Below are 25,335 nucleotides of genomic sequence, written 5' to 3'. Positions count from 1 at the left end.
GTTATTGTAGGCTGGTCATGATTTGAAAAGGGACCTGGAACGGCCCGAAACGCCTGTGCGTCATCATGGACGATAGACCCACAATATATTTGTATTTTTATATGACATTTTAATTGAGCTATAATAAAGGAACCTTTTTAGATGGTGCGTATAGTTTCAAGTGGCCCACACAAGCAGGGTAATACTTGTGTAGTGAAAGAGTGCACAGTATATGCCAGCACCCCAGGGAGATAAAGCAGGGACACCCAGGGCCGGGTGGCCCACGATGCCACGCAAGGCAGGTTCCTCACAAAGGGCCCTCTCTGAGGTATCCTGCCCGCTCCCCCCCTCCTCTGTGGAAGAAGATTTCCGATGTGCAGTTCAGCCTGTCACAGCAACGTCCCTTCGTGACTTCAGGAGCCGGAGCTATGCTAATGCAGGCAGACCGGAGAGAGAGAGGCGATAGGACGCTGCCCCATGTACTGAATTTGTAAGTGGCAGCTTCCTTCTGGCTTCCACTGTGAATACGGTACGAATACACATGAGAAGACATGGTGACTGCTGCAGCTTGGGAAGGGGGGGTGGCGGGGGAAATCTTACAGCCAACTCATCACTCATGCTCCAGCCTGCCCAGCGCCATAGCAGCCTCTGATGTTGCATATCCTTACTTGTCACCATGCCATAGCAGCCTCTTATGTCGCATAGCCTCACTTATCATGGATTTGTAGTGGTGGCTTCCAGGAGCGTGGTGCATAGAATACACATGGGAGGGGGGATAGGTACACAATCCACGCTGGCTGCTGCAGCCTGTGAGGGGAAGGGGGGAGGGGGGGGTGTCAGGGGGAGATTACTTGCAGCACTGGCCAACTGGGGCATGGTGGGGGGGGGGGATGTACTACTTTAAAGGACTGGCAATAATGCAGGGAGGATGTTTTACTAAAAGTACTGGTAACAATGGAGGGGGGTGTTTTACTACAAGTACTAGCCACAACGGTGGGGGGAGGGGGGAGATATTTTACTACAAGTACTGGCAACAATGGGGGGGGGTTAATCTTGACACTGGCCACAATGAGGAGGGGACGGGGGGCGATATTTGCACATCACAGGCCACAATGGAGGGGGATATTTTGCTGGCCACAATGGAGGGGGGTGTTAATAGCTGCATGTGAGGAGCCTGGAGGAGTTTATGGCTGGACTTGGAGGCTGGGAGGGGTAAATGGGTACAGTACTTTAAACAGCGCAGCCATTAACCTCTCCTAGGCCCCAAGTGCAGCCACAAACTGTGCTGGTCTGGATAGACTGGAGTCATAAAAATTCCAGCTTAAGAGGGTCAAATATTTGGGTCGATTTACACATGGTAAATTTATATTTGAGTATATACGATAGTAGTACTGCTCTCAGGATGAAAATTAAACATTTTTAAATGTAGTTAACTGTAGTTAATTAACTTTTATGTACCTAATAATAGGTACTAAAATTTTAATGTGGGGAGTTTAATCCCACATAAAGCAAATTCTTCATATCAATGAGATTGAGCTTCTATGGGTTTTCCTGTTGCCACTTAATTTTGTGACCCATGGGTTTTATTAATATTTATTTATATAGCGCCAACATATTCTGCAGCGCTTTACAAAGCACAAGGGGAACATAGATACACTAACAAAATGTACAACAGAGTTCCAAGCAGCACAAATATTGTGACAAAAACAGTAAACATTAGGAGGATGACCCTGCCCTTGCGAGCTTACAATCTAATGGTTAGTGGGGGACACACTAGGTAAGGGGGTGGAAGATGGATGAGGCAGTGACCCTTTGCCTCTGATTACATTGTGTCAGATAAGTAAATAAGGTCTATAGAATGTTATAAGCTTGTCTGAAAACGTGCGTTTTAAGAGTGCGTTTGAAGATGTGCAGGTTTGGAGCATGACGTACAGGCTGTGGAAAAGAGTTCCAGATAAGGGATGATGCTCGTGTAAAGTCTTGGATGCGAGCATGAGAGGAGGTGATCAGCTTAGAGGCCCGGAGTATTTCTTGGGAGGAGCGGAGGTTGCGGGAGGGACAATATATTGAGATTAGTGATGAGATGTATGGAGGGCACAACTCATGGAGGGCTTTGTATGTTAGAGTCAGGAGTTTGAACTGAATCCTCTGGGTAATGGGTAACCAGTGGAGAGAACGGCACAGTGGGGCTGCATCGGAAGAGCGTGTGGAAAGGTGAATGAGGCGGGCCGCTGAATTTAGAAGGGAATGGAGAGGTGCTAGCCTTTTTTTTTGGTAGACCACAGAGCAGGGTGTTGCAGTAGTCTAGGCGGGAGATGATTAAGCCATGTACAAGCATTTTGGTGGCCTCTTGTGTGAGGAAGGGACGGATACGGAATATATTTTTGAGCTGGAAATAGCAGGTGGTGGTTAATGAGGCAATGTGAGGTTTAAAGGAGAGCTCTGAGTCAAGTATAACCCCCAAGCAGCGGGCCTTAGTGGTTGAGGTTATTGAGGTGTGGTCTACCATTATGGTTGCAATTGGTGGGGGTGTAGATAGTGATGGTGGAAAAATCACAATTTCCCTTTTACTCATGCTGAGTTTGAGGAAGAGGGAGGACATAAATGCAGAAACGGCACGTAGACAGTCCGGGACTCTAGATAGTCGTGATGACAGATCAGGAGCTGAGAGATATATTTGGGTGTCATCCGCATAGAGGTGATACTGGAAGCCAAAAAAGAGTTAATTAGTTGTCCCAGGCCACGAGTGTAGACTGAGAAAAGAAGTGGCCCAAGAACAGAGCCTTGAGGAACACCAACAGACAGTGGGCGTGGGGAGGAATTGGTGTTAGAGAAGGACACCGTGTAAGAGCATCCAGAGAGATAAGAGGAGATCCAGGAATGTGCTTGTCCCTAGATTCCTAAAGATGACAGTGTCTGCAGAAGCAGAGCATGATCAACCGTGTCAAAGGCAGAGGAAAGGTCAAGGAGTATTAGAATGGAGAACTGGCCTTTGGATTTAGCTACCAGTAGGTCATTAGCAACTTTCGTTAGGACCGTTTCGGTGGAATGGTGTGTGCGGAATCCAGATTGAAAGGTGTCAAGTAAGGAGTTGGTAGAGAGAAAGGCAGACAATTCTGAATGGATGTGACGTTCCAGCAGTTTAGAAGCAAAGGGGAGGAGCGAGGCAGGACGGTAATTGGATAGAGAAGTTGCATCAAGAGAGGGTTTTTTGATAAGTGGTGTGATGATAGCTTGTTTGAATAAGGAAGGAAAAGTGCCAGTGGAGATAGATTGAATAGAGTTGTTAGAGCGGGATTAAGGGAGGAGGAAAGCTGGGGGATTAGATTGGAGGGAATGGGGTCCACAGGTAGTGAGATGTGCTTTGGAGATTAGTGAGGAAAGACACTGTTCAGTGAGTGTGGTGAAAGATATTAGAGTGGGAGAGTGGTCTTGTGGATCGGGGGGAAGGCAGTTAGCAGTGGGCGAGGGTGCAGGCGGACAGAAGGAATCTACAGGTGATGGTTGAGCTGGTAAAAGTGGTTGCGTGTTGAAGCAATTACGTATTGCATCAATCTTGCTTGTAAAGTATGATGCAAAGTCGTCAGCTGACAGACATGTGGTAGGGGGAGGAGGTGGGGGACGAAGTAGGGAGTTAAAGGTGTTGAACAATTGTTTTGGGTTGTGGGACTGTGAGGAAATGAGCGAGGAGAAATAAGACTGCTTAGCAGAGGTAAGGGCATCCCTGAGTTCCTGCATAGTTTGTTTGTAGTGGTGGAAGTCCTCTACAGCAGTGCTCTTTCTCCAGCACCTTTCTGCCACCCTGGAGCGCCTTTACAGCTGTTTGATTTGTTCAGTGAGCCAAGGCTGCCTGTTAGTTTGGCGGGGGCAGGTGGTGGTGAGTGGGGCAGCTGAATTCATGGCAGAGGAGACTACACTAAATAAGTGACTGGATGCTGCCTCCGGGTCAGTGTAGGATGACAGAGTACTTCGAGGTTGCAAGGCCTCAGTCAGGGTATTCAGATCCAGGTTGCGGTAGTTCCTGCGCATGACCGTATGATGTAGTGTGGGAGGAGTTGACGGTAGAGAAGAATTGAATGAGACGGTAAGAAGGTTGTGGTCTGAGAGGGGAAGTGGAGTGTTATGGAAGCTTGAAATAGAACAGAGGCGGGTAAAGACAAGGTCAAGAGTGTGGCCGTCTTTGTGGGTGGAAGTGGAGGACCATTGGGCGAGGTCAAACGAGGAGGTGAGAGAGAGCAGTTTGGTGGCAGTAGAGCAGTTAGTGTCGATGGGTATATTAAAATCTCCAATGATGATAGAGGGTATATCAGTGGAGAGGAACTGGAGAAGCCATGCTGAAAAGTGATCAATGAAAGTAGAGGCTGGACCGGGCTTTTCATTTATATTGAAAATCAGATTGTGTTTTAAGTTCCACTCTGCCTTTGATTAAAATTCAGATAAACAAAGCAGTCATTCTTTGCAGTCAGAAACCAAAGAGTTCCATATATTATTCCGATGGAAAACAAAAAAATTTGCTTTCTTAAAACAGAAAGTATTTGCAATCATTCTGGTTGGAGTGAGCTCCAAGATGTCTCCCAGTGCATCACTGTTGAAATATGCAAATCACAAATAGTTGTCCCTGTAAACTAAACACCTCCAGATCCGCTGGAACGCAATGATGTGTCAGGTAGTTATTTGCACACAGCCCTAATAATCCAACATGCACACAGACGGTTTCAGATTGGTTGATCCTCATCAGTGCATGGCATGGATTAATGTAGCCCTATGGAGTAGGACTTGAAACACCCAGAGTTACAGAGTACCCAGCAAGCTCATGGTGAACCAGAATATATTTCAATAACTCTTGCCATAGACCAATATAACTCAAATGAGTGTTATCAATGTTTTACATACAGTATATCTTTGCTGAATATTTGTATGTAGATCCCAATTGAAATAATGAAAAAGAAAACAAAAATACCTAAAAAAATAAAATAAATAAAAACGAACGTATTTATACCTGTTATACTCTGGATCTTGTGAATTAAAGGAAACAATACTGGCTCCAGATGTTCCAATGTTAAGGAGAAACAGGCAGGTAGCATCATGCTCGACTCTTCTGTGATGGTTGAAAATCTATACATGCTGAAATCAATTAAACTAAAATACTTTAAAACCAGTGCATAAAAAAAAACATTTTAAAAGTGTATGTAAATCAGTCAAGAATCAACCTTTCCAAGCTATTCTGTGATATGTCTAAATGCAAATTAGCAATATGTTAAATACGAAGCATGCCAGCCTGATATAGGCATTCTATTAAATGCTGAGATTTCATACTTACACATTTATGTTCCTGTAGCACTAAAAAGCAAAAAAAATACATATGGTATAAGGGAATTCAAGGCATTCAATTAATAATAGGAGCGTCCGTTAAATGTATAAACCTGCACTACTCTTTACAGAGGCGGGCTTACCATGTAGCTTGTCATCTATAGAATAGATTACATAACACGGAAGCTCTGCGTGTGCATGGAAAAATGTTTGCAAAGAGCTAAAAAAAAAAAAAAAAAAAAAAAAAAAAAAAAAGATTACAATAGCATAATGACCCATTAAAATCATTGCTAAACCAGTAAACGAATAGAGGGAGCGCCCCTTTTAGTTTTCCACCAGTCACCATCTGGTATTACTCTCACTGTGATCACACCTATGCAAATCACTGTGGTATCCAATATGGATCGATTGTTTGTGGACCCTTCACCGGCACACACCACTGAGGGCTCTGTTGCAGCAGTTTAAACTTTCTGGGACCTTCTTATGCTTAATCACCTCACAACAAGCTTCAAGGTGGCCACTAACTGTCAAATTTGTAGCGAAAAATTGTCTGAGCGATCAGAAATTCTGATCGGCTTCTTTGAAAATAATCTCAGTTGATGGGCACAATCGATTATGAACGATTATAAAAAAAATCGTCCGACTGGATTTTTGTCAAACAAAAATTTGGATTTTCTCGATTGGTTGTAATAGATAGGAAGCAAAGATTGGTTCGTTGATGGTGTAGTGAACGATTTTTCTTCCGAACAGAATTTCTGATCACTCAAACAATTTTTCGCTAGAAATTGGACCGTTAGTGGCCACCTTCAAAGGAACCTTAACTGAGAGGGATTTGAATGTTTCCTTTTAAACAATACCAGTTGCTTGGCAGTTCTGCTGATCTCTTTGTCTGCAGTAGTGGTTGATTCACACACTTGAAACAAACATGCAGCTAATCCAGTCTGACTTCAGCCAGAGTACCTTATCTGCATGCTTGTTGAGGGGCTGTGGCTAAAAGTATTAGAGACACAGGATCAGCAGGAGAGTCAGGCAACTGGCATTATCTTAAAAGGAAAAATCCATATCCTCAGTTTAGGTTCCCTTTAAGAATTAAATGGTGCAAAATAAGCAGTACATTCCAAAGTCCAAACTACTTTGCCGTCAAGCCCTGCAAATGACCACTGTATGCTTCAAAGGGGTGATGTACTGCAAAGCGCTGCATTCACACTTTACCAGATTCCAAACTGAATTGGCATGATACATCCCGCAATGTCCTGTTACCTCACCGCTAAGCCTTCACTGTGAATTCTGCATACAGCTGTTTGTGCAGTGCCTGGCTCAAGGGTGGTATATTTGCATGTCACTCTTGTTTAGAACAATGTGTGCTCTGCTGTGCATATGGTATTAATGCCCGTTAGTGATGTTACCTCACAGCTCCTCTGATCGACTACTGCTGCTGGCCTCTCTTGGTCTCTCTTTGGCTCTTCGCCTGGCACTGGGAGCGGGTTGCGGTGGCTGTGTCTGAGCCTCTCTTGAACGCATCCACTCATTCTGAGTGTGACGCAATGGCCAGGGGAGTAACTAGACATCACTGGGCCCCCCTGCAAAACTTTGGATGGGCCCCCCCCCCGCGAAACTTTGGATGGGGCCCCCCACCCCCCCTCGCTTTCTGCACAGGAAAACTGAGGACCAATGTGTTTTCCCCATGCAGACAAAACACTTAGGGCATGATTCACAAAGCGGTGCTAACTGTTAGCACGCCTGTGAAAAAACCCTTAGCACGTCTAAACAAGCTTTTCGCGCATAAAACTTTATGCGCGTAAAACTTTATGTGCACACTGCACAGAGCGGAGGGCGCTCCGCGCGAAGTGCCCATTAAAGCCTATGGGACTTAGCGTGCGCATAGGACTTTGCACGCGCAAAACTTTGCGCACAAAACTTTGTGTGCGATCTATTTGAGAAATCTGATGCTAACCTACCCTGGTTAGCACGTCTGAAGACTTTAGACGTGCTAAGTAGGTTAGCACCCGTTTGTGAATCAAGCCCTTAGACTTAAAGGAAACGTCAAGCAATCTATGCTACCCCCAAATCTACTTACCCGGGGCTTCCTCCAGCCCCTTGCAGCCGACAAGTCCCTCATTGCAGCTCTGTTCCCAGTACATACATACACACACACACACACACACACACACAGCCATATTATTTTACTACATTAGAGCACATGCTATATGGAGGAACAGCAATGACATGCTAAAAGTAAGATATAGTATCAATGTAACATTGGCAAAACATTCAGAATTTCACTGATTGATACTGTTACGGGATCTTGGACTCAGTATGAGACAACAAGCTCTCAATGAAGAAGCAACAGTAAAACCTCAATCTCCACTCCATTGAGTTGTAAAAGTATTCAGAGGCCATAAAGTCATTAGCCCGTGTGATAAGAATCTAGGAATCCTTTTGCTGAAAAGGGAAAGTCTACAACTTTTTTTTCAAAATTTGACTCCTTTGTTTGCAAGGTTGTACATCAAGTCTTTAGAACTTTGCAGCAGTGAGAGACAGATGTTTTTACGAACCCTAGGGAGCAGGGGCAGTGTACAAATTCCAAAGTGTGTGTGATTCCTTATCTGTGTGCTGGACACATGCAGTCAACATAACAATGGTGTGAGAGCAGAATACGTTTTTTTTCTCCATGCCCTTAGCTGTCAGTCTCTCACACTTTTTCCCCCCACGGGCCCCCTGTGGCGTCTGGGCCCCCCTGCAGAGGCTTCCCTTGCAGGGTCTATTGTTACGCCCCTGGCAATGGCCCTCAGCTTCTCCACTCTTCTTGCTCCTTTCCGTATGCACACCAAGGGTCAATGAGTTATTGTGAGTCCCGGCGCGCACCGCTTACTTGTCTCCAACCTCTGATGCATTTCATCTCACCCACGACGCTTCCTCAAAGAATTAATTTTATCTGTTAATCAAATCTGTTTAGTCAAATCTGTTTGTACATGACAGATGCAAATTATACAACTAAAAGTCTTACTAGTACCTGCCACTTTCTTCTGGGATTTGCTGGAATAATGAACACATTGGGAGACGATACAGGTTTTTTGTCCCTATCGCTGTCACAGATAAACTTTTTCCCACCACACGAGTACCTGACAGAACAAAATACAAACATTGTACATGTCTAAGGCTGCAAATAATCGGTTCAGAAAAATTATTTTTAAATAATCAGAAAAAAAAAAAAAAACACGATACAAAGGAAACTTCGGGTCCCCACCAAAAGGTCTGCAATAATCCCGGTCTAATGGATGTTAAAAGCACATGCATTAATCATATCTGCAAATGCTTAAAACCCTGGGAGTGTGCAAATCTTCCCATGTTGATCTTATGGTCCTTGCCAAGCATCCTAAAATCAGATTGTACATCGCCATAGGTAAACATGCCAGAAACTTACTAGAAGACTGCTTTTCGTTCCACATTGGAAAGCTGCTCTGCCTAAGGCCACATACAGACATCAGACCATGGTCTTTGGAAAATGAAAGATCACAGACCAATCTTACCACCCTTCCTGTAGTATAAGAGCCATACTCTACACAGTCTTTTCTATGGAGCTGAACTCCCCATCAGAAAAAAATCTTTGCAAGATGCTGCACACACAGATGCTGTACAGACACAAAAGATCAGTATCTGCAAAAGATCTGTTCCTGCCAAAAATCCATTCCTGCAAATTGCAATGATAGTCTATGAGATCTGCAGATCATCATACACACATGATTTAACTGACATTCATCTGCAGATCAGATCCACCAGGATGGATTTTCAGATCTGCAGATCTGCAGATGAATGTCAGTTAAATCATGTGTGTATGATGATCTGCAGATCTCATAGACTATCATTGCAATTTGCAGGAATGGATTTTTGGCAGGAACAGATCTTTTGCAGATACTGATCTTTTGTGTCTGTACAGCATCTGTGTGTGCAGCATCTTGCAAAGATTTTTTTCTGATGGGGAGTTCAGCTCCATAGAAAAGACTGTGTAGAGTATGGCTTTTATACTACAGGAAGGGTGGTAAGATTGGTCTGTGATCTTTCATTTTCCAAAGACTATGGTCTGATGTCTGTATGTGGCCTAAGCCACTGCAGATTAAAGACATGCATACCAACCACAGACAGAAATTCTCTGTGCTTATGTAAAGTGCAAAGGGAAACATCCAAGGAAGGCACATTAGGATCATGCCCAAAAAAGGACTGAGTTTAAAGTGGAATAAAACTCTGACAAAACATTCAATAAAATGTGTTTCTACTTTTTATTACCCATACAGATACCATATTTGCTTTTGTGCTTAATATTGTAAGTTTACAAATTACAAGTTCCCAATGTACAATTTATCTGCTCTAAAAGCGCCCATTGCATTTTACTGCATAGCTGCTATATTTATGGATTCGAATGTATTTATAATTATAATCACTTCTCAGCTCTCTTTGGTTCTACAATGTGTGCAGTTCAGTGTCAGCACACTGCTGGCTGTATACTAATTGTAGCAAAGAAAAGATAAAGTAAACAAAAGAGAAGGTTATCATCTCTTCAGGTGGGGCCAGAAGCTTTCCACTAAAGAACAGTGCTCTGTTTAACTGAATGCTTTTCAGCTCCATTTTTTGTGTGTGGTGGTGGTATGTTTTATACTGTTAAGCTGGCCATACACTGGCCCGATTTGCCGCCATTTCGACAGCAGATTCGATCACTGGGATCGAATCTGCTGCCAATCGTTCGCGCTACACGCCGAATTTCGATCCATTTCGTCCGATCCCGCCGATCGCTCCGTGCGGAAAATTATCGTCGATTGCCCGCGGGTAGGGAGCGCGTCGCTAGCGGCGTTCGAGTACCCGACGACCGACGCAATAGAGCCGCATACATTACCTGTTCCGCCGGCACGACTACCCCCGGTCACCGCTGCTCCGTGTCCGCGCTCGTCTCCGGCATGCTTCAGTTCCTCCTGCCCGGCAGGAAGTTTAAACAGTAGAGGGCGCTCTACTGTTTAAACTTCCTGCCGGGCAGGAAGAAGTAAAGCATGCTGGACCTGCAGACCAGAGCGGAGAAGATAGCGGAGACCTGGGGACTGGAGTCGCGCCGGCGGAGCAGGTAATGTATGCGGGCGGGGGGAGCGGCGGCAGCACCACCACCACAACAACAGATTGTGAACGGTTTCAGGCTGAAATCGGTTCACTATCTGTTTGCAGTAAAGGTAGCCATATGATCCCTCTCTGATCAGATTCGATCAGAGAGGGATCTATCTGTTGGCCGAATCTGATGGCAAATCGTCCAGTGTATGGCTACCTTAAATCTTTTAGAACAAGGAGGAAATGCTGAGTTGCATACCCCTTTTTTAGAAGCAACAGTTGGTAAATGAGCAAGCGGCATCCTGCAGTGCAGGGAACAAAGTAAACCGTGTGCTCATTTGCCATGCTTGATTTTGTGACTGGCTATGGAGAATGGACATAGTGGGGTAAATCTGACCATACACTGTCCCGATTTGCCGCCGTTTCGACAGCAGATTCGATCACTGGGATCGAATCTGCTGCCAATTGTTCGCGCTACACGCCGAATTTCGATCCATTCCGTCCGATCCCGATCGCGCCGTGCGGAAAATAACCGTCGATAGCCCGCGGGTAAAGAGCGCATCGCTAGCGGCGTTCGAGTGCCCGACGACCGACGCAATAGAGCTGCAATACATTACCTGCTCCGCCGGCGCGACTCCCGGATCTCCGTTCTTCTCCGCTCTGGTCTGGTCTCCGGCATGCTTCCCTTCTTCCTGTCCCGGCAGGAAATTTAAACAGTAGAGGGCGCTCTACTGTTTAAACTTCCCCCAGACAGGAAGAAGGGAAGCATGCCGGAGACCAGACTAGACCAGAGCGGAGAAGAAGAACAGAGATCTGGGAGTCGCGCTGGCGGAGCAGGTAATGTATGCGGGATGGGGGGGAAGCGGTGGCAGCACCACCACCACCACAGATTGTGAACGCTTTCAGGCTAAAATCGATTCACAATCTGTTTGCAGTAAAGGTAGCCATACGATCCCTCTCTGATCAGATTCGATCAGATAGGGATCTGTCTGTTGGTCGAATCTGATGGCAAATCGACCAGTGTATGGCTACCTTAAGTCTTCCTATGCTATATTCTTGGCCAGGACAGACTAAGAAAAAATATGTCCAAGACAATCATTCTAATCATGTATACAAGGGTTAACTCTTTATAGATAACAATCCACAGGGAGATAACATGTGAAAATTAGATCAACATTAAAGAGACACTGAAGCAAAAAAAAAATAAAATTATGATATAATGAATTGGTTGTGTAATAGTAAGGCATTTTCAATTATATAGTGTTTTTTTTTTTTTTATAACATTGCATCATTCTCTAATATTTGCAGTTTAGACACTACTCAGCATTCTAAATGGGTTCTAAAGTTCACTAGCCTGCTCTGTACAATCTTCCCTGCAGAGGGGAAAAAAAAAGATACATTGGCCTCAATTCACTAAGATCATGCTGGAGATAATAAGGCAAGAGAAAACTTACCTCCACACAGTGAGAGAGTTATCTTATCTCTTCATTCCTTAAGTTACCTCCTCTGTAGTTAATTTACCCCCTCTGTAGTTAAGTTACCTCCTCTGTAGTTATTTTCACATGCAGTTAATTAACAGCCTGTCTTTAACTCTGGAGTTATTTTAAGGATTAGAGAGTTAACTTAAAGACAGAAGAGTTCACTTTAGGTTTGCCTGAGGTAAAATGTTTGCTGAATACTACATGCCTTATCACCATGGTAACAACTCTAGAAGAGTTATTAAAGACAGGAGATAAGCTTAGTGAATTGAGGCCAATGTCTGTTAAAGCTTATTATCTCAAGTGTCTGGCAGAGTTCTCTGCGACTTTGAAAGTCGTGGAGCTCAATGGCTAATTTGCATAGATAACTGGAGTTTCTTAGCTCTTCCTTTACTGGAAACAACATTAGACTTGTGTCTCTGCTCCTAATGTTTTTTTTCTTAGCTGTACTACACATACAAATCATATCATAATTTTTTTTTTTACTTAAGTGTCTCTTTAACTAGTCAGGCTCCCTTGTTCATTCAACAGGAATGCAAGCCAACCAGCTGCAGAAAACTAGAAACTGGCACAGTCGGTGCCCCCCCTGCACTCCCTCCTCCCCCCCCCCCCCCCCCCCAAAAAAAAAGTTGGTAACTCTGGATCCCATAGAGCATTGCCAGTCCTCTCTCCGAGTCTCTGAAGACAAGTGGCCCATCTTTGGAAGTAGTCAGAGACAGAAGTACTTCTTCAATATTAAGGTCTGGCACTGGGCCTGGGTTTGGCAGTAGAATGATGGGACACGGAGATGACTGGAAAGGCTTTTAGGGATCCAGACCCTTCCCTCTTCTTAACTGAGCGTCTAACTTTTTTTCCCCAGAGGTTGGTTACAGGTAACCTTTAAGGACCTGAGGGTAATGTTTCCTTAAATATACAGTTCAAACTGCATATGCTTGTGTAAGAAAACAAAAAAACCATATTAACCAAAGTCAAATGTTAGCACAGGGAAAGAAAAAATTGGATCACCCAAACCTGTTAGGCTGGGTTCACATACAGTATGACATAGCGTGAAAGGCTGCATTTTATGTCATGATTTATGTTAATGTTATGTGGGGGGATTTTTTTGCATTTTTGCTGCATTTGCGGTTTCTTAACACAGATGCATTTTTTATGCTTTTTGTATGCATATTTACATTTATGCAAATCACTAGGAAGACAACAGGAAGAGGAAATTTCAGAAATCTATTTTTTTTATAAAACTCATAAAAAAAGCATCAAAAACGCATACAAAATGTAATCCGTTGCGTTTGCAATGACTCATTATGTGAGTTTTGGCACCGATACTGCATAATATGCAACTAAACCAGCATTTGCGAAATGCATACTGTAAATCGCAGGTCTCCGCTTTTTTTCTGCGCTCCATTGACTAACATTGCTGCATAAAACGCAGAGTTTTATGCAATGCTAGCGTTTCTGCTATGTGTGCACCCAGCCTTAGAAGTTTAAAAGCAATTAAAAAAAAAAAAAATACAAAACCACCATTTACCTGGTTTGAGCTTTTCCTCTAAAACCTGACATGGTGAAATATAGTACTCAATATTCATTGGTGTTCCTATTACAAATGAAGATAGTAACACAAGTAAAGTGATACGATTAAGAAGCTTCTTTATTGCTTACACGGCAACATAACCTTAAACTTCTGTTAAAAGGGGCCTATGCAAAATTTAGCACATTTACAAGGAAAAATACTGGACATAAGACACTGTGCAAAACACAAAAACAAAAAAAACCGTTTGGAAAGTGTAGAGCCCTTTTAGGATCAGAGCCTAGTTTACAGGAAATTTAGGAAATTACAGAGCAACAGGGGTTACCAGAGAAACTTTCCAGACCATTCTTCTCACCTAGGAATGGGAAATGAGATATGAAAGAAGTGTCCAAGCTTTAGGCCTCTGCATGCTTCTTGAAGTGCATACACACATCAGACTATAGTCTTTGGAAAATGAAAGATCACAGATCAATCTTACCACTCTTCATGTAGTATGAGAGCCATAGCTTCACAGTCTTTTCTATGTAGCTGAACTCCCCATCAGAAAAAAATCTTTGCAAGATGCTGCACACAAACATGCTGCACACACTCAAAAGATCTGTAGCTGCAAAAGATCTGTTCCTGCCAAAAATTCATTCCTGCAAATTGCAATGATAGTCTATGAGATCTGCAGATCATCATACACACGATTTAACTAACATGTGCAGGTTCAAGAACATTTGGGAAATAGTGATCACAACATGATAACGTTTGATCTGGTGACTGATAGGCCACGGGGCAGCGGGACCACTAAAACTATGAATTTTAGAAAAGCAAAGTTCACTCAAATTAGGCAGGCACTAAGTTTGGTGAACTGGGATAATGTACTACAAGGGGAAGACACTGAAGGGAAATAGCAAGCTTTTAAACTTATACTCAATCAATACTGTAGTATGTATATCCCATATGGAAACAAAATGTCTAGGAATAAAAAAAGGCCTCTATGGATGAATAGAAAGGTTAAAGATAAAATGAAGAGGAAAAAGAATGCCTATAAGGTCTTAAAACAGGAGGGGACCGAGGCTGCACTAAGCAATTATAAGGAGTGCAATAAAAATTGTAAAAAAGAAATTAGGCAGGCAAAGATTGAAGCTGAAAAACAAATCGCTAAGGATATCAAATCTAACCCAAAAAAGTTTTACAAGTACATTAACTCTAAAAAAAGAAAGGTTGACTGTATAGGACTCCTAAAGGATGAGGGTGGGAACTCAATGGTGGATGACCAAGGTAAGGCAGAGTTATTAAATGCTTTCTTTGCTTCTGTCTTCACAAAAGAAACAGCACTGTTGCAAACTACAGAGGCGGAAGAGTCTCAATCTTCTAACTGTAATATTAAATACTTAACGCGGGAAGAAGTGAAGGCAAGACGAAATAAATTAAAAATAGGCAAGGCACCTGGCCCGGATGGCATGCATCCTCGGGTCCTAAGGGAATTAAGTTCAGTTATAGATAAACCCCTTTATCTTATCTTTTGTGACTCTCTTGCAACTGGCAGAGTCCCAGTGGATTGGCGTACAGCCCACGTTTTCCCATTATTTAAGAAGGGCAAAAAATCTGATCCAGGAAATTATAGACCTGTAAGTTTAACATCAGTTGTATGCAAACTATTTGAGGGGTTACTAAGAGATGCTATACATGACTTCATAGTAGAAAATAATCTTATTTCTCAGCATCAACATGGGTTTACTAAAGACAGGTCCTGTTTGACTAACATGCTCAGCTTTTATGAGGTAGTGAATGCTAATATGGATATTGGGAATGCTGTAAATGTGATATACTTGGACTTTGCAAAGGCCTTCGACACTGTTCCCCACAAAAGTCTGGTGCAAAAGTTGAGGATGCAAGGACTGGGGAAGAGTCTGTGTTCATGGATAGGGAACTGGCTAATGGACAGAAAACAAAGAGTTGTGGTCAATGGATCGTACTCAAAATGGGAGACTGTTAGCAGTGGGGTCCCACAGGGGTCTGTTCTGGGTCCAGTGCTCTTCAATTTATTTAATGACCTAGTAGATGCAGTAGTGAGCAATGTTGCTATTTTTGCAGATGATACAAAATTGTGCAGAATCATCAACTCTCAGGAAGATAGTGTCATATTGCAACAGGAACTGGATAGGATGGCTATATGGCACATACATGGCAGATGAAATTCAATGTTGACAAATGTAAGGTCATGCATTTTGGACGTACTAATGGTCTAGCACCATACAAAATAAATGGGATACAGTTGGGGACATCAAACTTGGAGAAGGACTTAGGAGTACTCATTGACAACACGTTAAATAATCGTACTCAATGCCAAGCAGCTGCAGCTAAAGCTAACAAAATTTTGGGATGCATTAAAAGGGAAATAAAAACTCGAGATGCTAGCATAATATTGCCCGTTTAACTCTCTAGTAAGGCCACATCTGGAATATGGAATTCAGTTCTGGGCACCACATTACAAAAAAGATATTGCAGTTTTAGAGCAGGTGCAGAGACGAGCAACAAAATTGATGCGTGGGATGGAAGGTCTCACTTATCGAGAAAGGTTAGATAAACTGGGTTTATTTAGTCTAGAGAAAAGACGCCTTAGAGGGGATCTAATTAACATGTATAAATACATCAGAGGGCAATATAATAGCTTGGCGGATGAGCTTTTTGTCCCTAGGCCTTCTCAAAGGACTAGAGGACATGATCTGCGCATGGAGGAAAAACGTTTTAGCCATTTATTTAGGAAAGGGTTCTTTACAGTTAGAGTGATTAAGATGTGGAATGCATTGCCACAGGAAGTCGTTATGGCAAACTCTATACCTGCATTTAAAGGGGGCTTAGATGCTTTCCTTGCGTTGAAAGACATCCATGGCTACAATTACTAGGTAATGCCTAATGATGTTGATCCAGGGATTTTATCTGATTGCCATCTGGAGTCGGGAAGGAATTTTTCCCTTTAGGGGCTAATTGGACCATACCTTGTAAGGGTTTTTTCGCCTTCCTCTGGATCAACAGGGATATGTGAGGGAGCAGGCTAGTGTTGTACTTTATACTGGTTGAACTCGATGGACGTATGTCTTTTTTCAACCAAAATAACTATGTAACTATGTAACTATGTAACTATGTAACATTCATCTGCAGATCAAGCAATCATCTGCAGATCTGAAAATCCATCCTGGTGGATCTGATCTGCAGATCTCCTCTCTCTGCATAGTTGCGGATACACACGCTGCTTCCGGCAACAAGAAGCAGCGTGTGTATCAGCATCTATGCAGAGAGAGAGGAGACAGGCGGCGAGAGAGCAGCGCTTGGAGCCAGGCAGGTGAGTTGTAAACACAGCGCTTCCTGCTGCGCTCGCTCTGCATCTGAGGGGGGGGAGCACGGAGGGCGGCCCGGAAGAGGGAGGGAGAGGTCGGGCTTCCCTCCCCGCGGCTCCGGCTCCCCCCTCCATTATAGGGGACAGACAGCTACCTATCTAACCTATCCTGGGGGCAGCTACCTAATCTAACCTACACTGGGGGGGGCACCTACCTAATCTAACCTACACTGGGGGGCAGCTACCTATCTAACCTACACTGGGGGGCAGCTACCTATCTAACCTACACTGGGGGGCAGCTACCTATCTAACCTATACTGGGGGGCAGCTACCTATCTAACCTATACTGGGGGGCAGCTACCTAATCTAACCTACGCTGGGGGCAGCTACCTATCTAACCTATACTGGGGGGCACCTACCTAATCTAACCTACACTGGGGGAAGCTACCTATCTAACCTATACTGGGAGGCAGCTACCTATCTAACCTACACTGGGGGGCAGCTACCTAATATAACCTATACTGGGGGGCAGCTACCTAATATAACCTATACTGGGGGGCAGCTACCTATCTAACCTATACTGGGGGGCAGCTACCTATCTAACCTATACTGGGGGCACTTATCTAACCTGTATTGGGGGCACCTACCTAGCTAGCCTATACAGGTGGCAACTATACTGGCTACCTATATTGCAGGCACCTACCTAAATAACCTATACTGGGGGCACCTACCTATCTAACCTATGCTAGGGGCAACTATTCTGGCTACCTATATTAGAGGCACCCACCTAGCTAACCTGTACTGGGGCACCTACCTATCTAACTTATACCGGGGGCGCCTGCCTATCTAACCTATACTGGGGGCAACTATACTGGCTACCTATACTGGAGGCACCTACCTGGCTAACCTATAGCGGGGGCAACTATACCGGCTCACCTATGCCTTGCTACCTATACTGGGGCACCTATTCTTGGCTACCTATACTGGGGGGACCTATACTAAGTGCAACTAGACCTGGCTAACCTATACTGCGGGCACCCATACCTTGCTTGGGGGGGGGGGGGGGAGGAGGGGGGCACAATTTTTACACCCTCGCCCTGGGTGCATTTTAGTCTAGAAACTGCACTGAGTTGAACTCCCCATCAGATACAAATCTTTGCAAGATGATGTACACAAAGATGCTGTACACATTCAAAAGATCAGTATCTGTAAAAGATCTATTCCTGCAAAAGATCAGTTCCTGCAAAATGCATTCATAGTCTATGATATCTGCAGATCTCATACACACCTTGTACAGACATTCATCTGCAGATCAGATCCACCCACCAGGATGGATCTTCAGATGATTGTCAGATATGCAGAGGAATGTCTGTTAAACAAAGTGTGTATGAGATCTGCAGCTGATAAGACTGATAAGAAGTCAATTCAGCATTTGGATTGACTTCTTATCAGTCTTATCAGCTGCTTGAACAATAGCAAGAGATTTTTTTTCAGGCGTTTCACAAGAAAAGTTGTGAGAGCGTAAAGACCGCTGTTGAGTGTGTGTATAGGACTTATGAATGCATTTTGCAGGAACTGATCTTTTGAATGTGTACAGCATCTTTGTGCACATCATCTTGCAAAGATGATTATCTGATGGGGATTTCAACTCAATAGAATAGACTGTGTAGAGTACGCTCTCATACTACATGGAAGGTGGTAAAATTGGTCTGATCTTTCATTAATCTTTTAAGTGTGTATGTAGCTTTATTCTCACCCTTCTGGTGTCCTCTCTACCCAGACACCAATCTATCAGGCTATTACCATAACCAAGTTACCCATATGCTGAAAAATGAACAAAAAAAAAAATCAAACATTAAGATATGAATATAACAAATTGTATTTAAGGACAAATCCACAAATGAATAAAAGTATAAAAACAAGTAAAAGATTCCACTTGAAAACTGATTATAATCAGTGGGCTGACTGATACACAATACGTTAATCATTTATTCTCAATGTCCTTAGGAAAGGGAAAGCACCTAAGAAAAGTGAAAATGAGCAGTGAATATTCACGAGTCACAATAGTCCATATATTAAACCAAAACAAAGAACCTGTGTAAAAAATGTATGCATTATGGGTACGAAAAATGCATTTGTGCAAATAAACAATCAATGCATGAGGGCAATCAATGAAAGAATAAGTAAGCTGCAATAGAATCACAGTATAGTATTCTATTCTATAGTGCAGGGTGTCAGGAACCGGCCCGCGGCACGCCTGCGTATACGGTTCCCGACTGCGGGTTTGACCAGATCAAGCGGGGAGCAGCCTTATTTAAGCTACAAACAAGGCTGTGACCCCCCAGAACACTTCTCACTGCCACCACTAGCGGTTCGCTAGACACGTCCCCTCAGCTGTCGAGGGCTAAACACGCAATCTGCGTTTTCGTATTTGGGTCAGCTTTGCGCTTAGGCCGAATACGAGAACGCCACACAGTTGCAATCTTACACTGTAATGAAGCAAAACCACTAACAGTCGTTCCGAACGATACTGTTAGCCACTCTGCTGTTGCTACTCGCACTGGCGTTTTTCGTATGTTGGGTCAGCTGCGCGCTTTAGGCCAACGTACGACAAACGCCCCCACACACAATGCAATTACAATTTCATATGGTAGTGTTGCTCAAGCGTACAAATAGGCATGGACTATACACAGTTGCACTTCAATCTCTTCTAGGCTATGAGTGTTAGTTTAGCACAGCAGAAGTCAAGCTTATTAAATAATAATTTAATATTCCAGAAAAACATGGAACAATGCAGAACAGAATATATACAAGAGATTACAAAAACAAAGTAAAATTAAGAGTTACAAAGATACAACACAAAAGCGATTTTGCTTACCAAAATACAGGAATCCAGATAGAAGAATCTTGGACTTTTGTGGACGGACACAATCTGGTTAGACCAGGAGTCCACTAGCTTGGGCCAGGAGACCAGCCGCAGCTACCGTCAGAAGAGAACTGACTTCAGCTATCTGTCCCCTGCTTTTTATAATGCAATATTTGCCTTGAGGCTGCCAGCCTGTTTGGACTGGGGGGGGGGGGGGGGGGACTAGATTTAAGAACATCCTCAGACATAATTTGATTTCCCAGAGATCTGACATCCACATGTGAACATTGTCCTATAGCACACACACAACAAAAGACTTTGTTAGCCTCCAATCTCCCCAGGTTACAGGTTACAATTGATTAAGGCTTTCACATTGCAGCAGGATGTCCTGTGTGAAGTCCGGGCTCAGGCTGGTGTGATCAAAGCCTACTGCAGCCGGTCCAGGTGACAATTGCTCTCAAACACAATACACCTCTGAGACATTATTCAGACAACATGGTCTGACCACCTGTATAGGCTTCACAGCAACTGTCTAATTAAGGGTTTCCTAATTAGAAGCAGACAATGATAGGTAATTTACATTTTATATGGAATTCCAGGAAGCTAGTTGCCAATACCTTCAAGCCATACTGGCTGACATCCACCTCTGAAAGATACACAGCAGACATAAAAATAGAATATGTTTATGTATTCCTATCATCATCAGCACCCCAATATATTCCTGACACAGGGGTCCCCAACCCCCGCTCCGGGCCGCAGACTGTGCTGAGCTGGGCCGTCTCTTCACAGAGTTAGAAGCTACGTCACTGCAGTAACCAGGATGCTGAAGAGAAACAAAGCTGTCTGCAGCCTTTCTTACTGCTGCCACCTGGTGTCTGTAATTTGTAAAGCAGCATGTTCGCTGTCTGTATGGTAGTGTTGGGCGAACAGTGTTCGCCACTGTTCGGTTCTGCAGAACATCACCCTGTTCGGGTGATGTTCGAGTTCGACCGAACACCTGATGGTGTTCGGCCAAACCATTCGGCCATATGGCCGAACTAAGAGCGCATGGCCGAACGTTCCCCGAACGTTCGGCTAGCGCTGTGATTGGCCGAACGGGTCACGTGGTTCGGACCCGAACGCACTCTGATTGGCCGAACGGGTCATGTGGTTCGGGTAAATAAATACCGGATCCACGTCATTTCTCCGCCATTTGTCTGTGGGTTTAGCTTTGGGTAGGCAGGCAGGGTAGTTCTCTCTCCAGCCAGGCTAGCCAGGGTCCCCCCAGTCATTGTGTCGCTGCTGGGAACAGTAGTACACCGCTCACCCACACTATATAGCATTGTGTTTACTGCCACTCTGTGTACACCGCTCACCCACCACTGTATGGCATTGTGTTTACTGCCACTCTGTGTCTCTGCTGGGAACAGTAGTACACCGCTCACCCACCACTGTATAGCATTGTGCTCTGTGTCGCTGCTGGGAACAGTAGTACACCGCTCACCCACCACTGTATAGCATTGTGCTCTGTGTCGCTGCTGGGAATAGTAGTACACCGCTCACCCACCACTGTATAGCATTGTGCTCTGTGTCACTGCTGGGAACAGTAGTACACCGCTCACCCACCACTGTATAGCTTTGTGCTCTGTGTCGCTGCTGGGAACAGTAGTACACCGCTCACCCACCACTGTATAGCATTGTGTTTACTGCCACTCTGTGTCTCTGCTGGGAACAGTAGTACACCGCATACCCGCCACTGTATAGCATTGTGCTCTGTGTCGCTGCTGGGAACAGTAGTACACCGCTCACCCACACTATATAGCATTGTGTTTACTGCCACTCTGTGTACACCGCTCACCCACCACTGTATAGCATTGTGTTTACTGCCACTCTGTGTCTCTGCTGGGAACAGTAGTACACCGCTCACCCGCCACTGTATAGCATTGTGCTCTGTGTTGCTGCTGGGAACAGTAGTACACCGCTCACCCACCACTGTATAGCATTGTGTTTACTGCCACTCTGTGTACACCGCTCACCCACCACTGTATAGCATTGTGCTCTGTGTCGCTGCTGGGAACAGTAGTACACCGCTCACCCACCACTGTATAGCATTGTGCTCTGTGTCGCTGCTGGGAACAGTAGTACACCGCTCACCCACCACTGTATAGCATTGTGCTCTGTGTCGCTGCTGGGAACAGTAGTACACCGCTCACCCACCACTGTATAGCATTTCTGTACTGCCACTGTACTGCTGCCACTCAGCGTGTACTTTAAGGATAAGTGAAATGAAGAAGAAATCCTGTGAAAGAGGGAGGAGCAAGGGAAGAGGTGTTTCCCCTGACGGTTCACGTACAGGCCACAGTGGAGCACCGAAGAAAACCCACTCAATACCGCCCATGTTGTCCAGGAAATCAACCCTCACAAATCCAAAAGAACAGGACCAGATAATTAATTGGATGACCTCTCAAGCGTCCAGCAGTGGGTTAAGCAGCACCAGCACATCACGCACGAGGTCCGAGTCCTCAGCCAATTACAAGGAGCCAGTGGGCACAAAGCTGACACAACCGGCAGCGACACCACGCACACAACTGCCAAATAAACCAGTCCGAAGAATTTCCTCAGGACACAATGGGGTATTCGCAGGAGCTATTCCCAGCCCAACAAACTTCCACCTTTCAAAGGTCAATGGAACAGCCAGAAATGTTGTGCCCGGATTCACAACCATTTACTGTGGGAAATGCACTGCGCACTGAAATGCAAGGCGAGTCCGAGGACTTTGAAACCCAAATCCCAGAGCAAGTTGGGCAGGAAGGGTTTCAATTGCAGGAGGTCGGCCGAGAAGATCTGGAAGACGACGGAGTGAGCTGCGCAGAGGTTGTTCTGGGGAGCTCTACTCCACGGCGGCGGCCCACAATCACATATGACGAGTTAGAGGAGATGGAACAGGAGGAGGGTATGGACAATGTGGACACAGACCCAGATTTTGTATGTGAAGGAGAACATCGCCGTCGTAGCAGCACAGATGAGTCTGTTGAAGAACCCACTGCTGCACGAGTTCGCCTTGTGCCACAAGGTAGGCGGCGCGAAATTTCAGGCACCACAAGCGTGGAAGTTCAAGTGAGACGCAAAAGAGGCGCAAACAGAAATCGCCAGCAAGGCAGGTGCTCCAAAGTCTGGCCTTTCTTTGAAGACTGCAGTGAGGATGGTACCATGGTGATTTGCATGGTGTGCAAGACCCGCCTGAGCAGGGGGAAAAATATTAACAACCTCTCCACCACCAGCATGACCCGCCACATGGTATCCAAACATCCCACTCTGTGGGCAAACGCGGCAGGACAGGGTACCAGCAACACTGCCTCCCTTGGGGTCACCAGACTCACCACCAGACCCTCCTCAGCAGCAGCAGTAGCCCAGCCATTGCGTGGTTCACAACAACATTCACAAACATCAGACGACGCTGACACTGTCACTTTTCGGAATAGTGCTCTTGAGGTCTCCCAGTGTTCATCAAACACAACAATCAGTGTGCAGCCCTACGGTTCAGTTGTCTGTCTCGGAGATGCTTCAGCGCAAGAGGAAATTGCCAGCAAATGACCCCCGGGCCGTGGCACTAACAGCCAGCATAGCCAAGCTTCTGGCCTGCGAAATGCTGCCATATCGAGTGGTGGAGACAAACAGCTTCAAGTGCATGATGTCAGTGGCCATCCCACGTTACGTGGTTCCCAGCTGCTACCACTTTGCGCGCTCTGCAGTGCCCGAGTTGCATGAGCACGTGGTCAGCAAAATAACCCGAAGCTTGAAGAATGCCGTTGCCTGCAAGGTTCACCTCACCACTGACACCTGGACGAGTGCGTTCGGCCAGGATCGATACATCTCCCTTACCGCGCACTGGGTGAACCTTGTGGAGCCTGGCAGCGATTCCTCACCTGCTACGGCGCGGGTGTTGCCCACGCCGCAAACAGCTGCACCGCCGTCCCTCCCACTGGATAACAACAGCAGCACCTACCTCTCTGACTCCTTCTCCTCCAACGCATCTCAAAGCTGTACCTCATCCGGAAACGCTAACCCAGCAGCAGTAGGATCGTGGAAGCAGTGCAGTACAGCTGTTGGCATGCGTCAGCAAGCGTTGCTGAAGCTGATCTGCCTTGGGGATAAGCAGCACACAGGGGAGGAAATTTGGAGGGGAATAAAGTAACAGACGGATTTGTGGCTGGCACCGCTGGACCTGAAACCGTGCATGGTTGTGTGTGATAATGGGAGTAATCTCATTCGCGCTTTAAGGTTGGCTAAGCTGACACACATCCCTTGCCTGGCGCACGTGATGAACCTAGTAGTTCAGCGGTTCCTGAGGACATACCCAGGCGTGGCCGATCTTCTGTTGAAGGTGCGACGAGTGGCCAAACATTATAGAAATTCCAGTACTGCTTCGGGGGCACTCGCCAAGATGCAGGAGCGCTTCAATCTCCCCCACCATCGCTTGCTGTGTGATGTCCCTACGCGCTGGAATTCTACGCTGCACATGCTAGCCCGCTTTTGTGAGCAGAAGAGTGCAGTGGTCCAGTACATGACGGCGCAGTACCGAGGCGCATCCGGACAGCTGCCAAGCTTCTGTGGATCTGATTGGGCCAACATGTTGGACCTCTGCCAAGTCCTCCAAAATTTTGAGCAATCCACGTTGCTTGTGAGCAGTGACAACTCTTCAGTCAGCATTACCATACCACTGCTGTGTTTACTGAAGAAGTCAATGTTGAAAATCAAGGAAACAGCTGTCATGATGCAACTGGGGGAATCTGAAGGAGAAAACGATCAGCGTGATGATACCAACATCAGGCCATCTGCCTCAGGAAACGCTGGCCCCAGCAGCTATGACGAAGAAGAGGAGGAGGAACAGCTGGAGTTGGAGCACTTCCACAATTCAGTGCGAATGGTCAGCAGAAGCAGACCAGGAAGAAGGTGACGACTATGATGCATCACAACTATCACAACGCTCACAAGAGGATGATGAGGATTCTGGCAGGACTCTGGCACACATGGCTCAATTCATGCTAGACTGCATTGAACGTGACCCACGCATTGTGCACATTCTGGACAACACCAATTACTGGGTTTATACCCTTCTGGATCCATGGTACAAACACAATGTTCCAAAACTGCTTGAAGAAAGAGTCAGACAGGTCAAAATGGAAGAATACCAGCAGGCCCTTGTGGAGACTTTAGAGAGGAGATTGACATCCTCCCCCTCCTCTAGCCAGTTGTACGCCGACAGACTGACTTCCGCAAACCCAGGACGACCAGGAGGGCAGCAAACACCACAAGCCGCCGCTAGTGCCCAAAAGGGAATGGTATCGGCAGTGTCCTTGGAGTGGGAAAATTTTCTGACACCCATGCAGCAGCAGCCCACAGAACAGCAAGCGTGCAGATCCACCTCCAACACCGATCGCCTGGAGAAGATGGTCAAGGACTACATGTCAGATGGCGTAGCTGTGTTGAACAATCCATCTGCACCCTTCAACTATTGGGTATCGAAGCTAGACACCTGGCACGAACTGGCAATGTACGCAATAGAGGTGCTGGCTTGCCCGGCAGCCAGCGTTATGTCGGAACGCTGTTTCAGTGCTGCCGGAGGCATCGTCACAGATCGGCGTATCCGCCTCTCCACAGAAAATGCAGACTGACTCAAATTAAAATGAATCAATCCTGGATTGGAAACGACTACGCAACACTCCCGGACCCCAACCAAGTAACATGAACAATGAACATCTGTGATGGGTTAGCGTTTCCGGTC

At 45.4% G+C, this 25,335-nt stretch overlaps 1 protein-coding gene across 1 annotated transcript in view; it reads right to left on the bottom strand.

Annotated features, from left to right (window-relative positions):
• LOC137517534 (mediator of RNA polymerase II transcription subunit 1-like) overlaps positions 1 to 25,335 on the bottom strand; it is a 272,907-nt gene that overhangs the window by 151,560 nt on the left and 96,012 nt on the right. The window contains exons 7-9 of the mRNA XM_068234521.1: positions 13,381 to 13,446; positions 8,303 to 8,411; positions 4,979 to 5,103 (exon numbers count right to left, since the gene is read on the bottom strand). Coding sequence (XP_068090622.1) covers positions 4,979 to 5,103; positions 8,303 to 8,411; positions 13,381 to 13,446 — 300 coding nt within the window. The remainder of the gene's footprint in view (positions 1 to 4,978; positions 5,104 to 8,302; positions 8,412 to 13,380; positions 13,447 to 25,335) is intronic.

This window comes from Hyperolius riggenbachi, chromosome 5 (genome assembly GCF_040937935.1).
Source record: "Hyperolius riggenbachi isolate aHypRig1 chromosome 5, aHypRig1.pri, whole genome shotgun sequence".
Taxonomy (NCBI): domain Eukaryota; kingdom Metazoa; phylum Chordata; class Amphibia; order Anura; family Hyperoliidae; genus Hyperolius; species Hyperolius riggenbachi.
The sequence above is the reverse complement of the archived record's forward strand: the minus strand, read 5'-3'. Positions and strand labels throughout refer to the sequence as shown.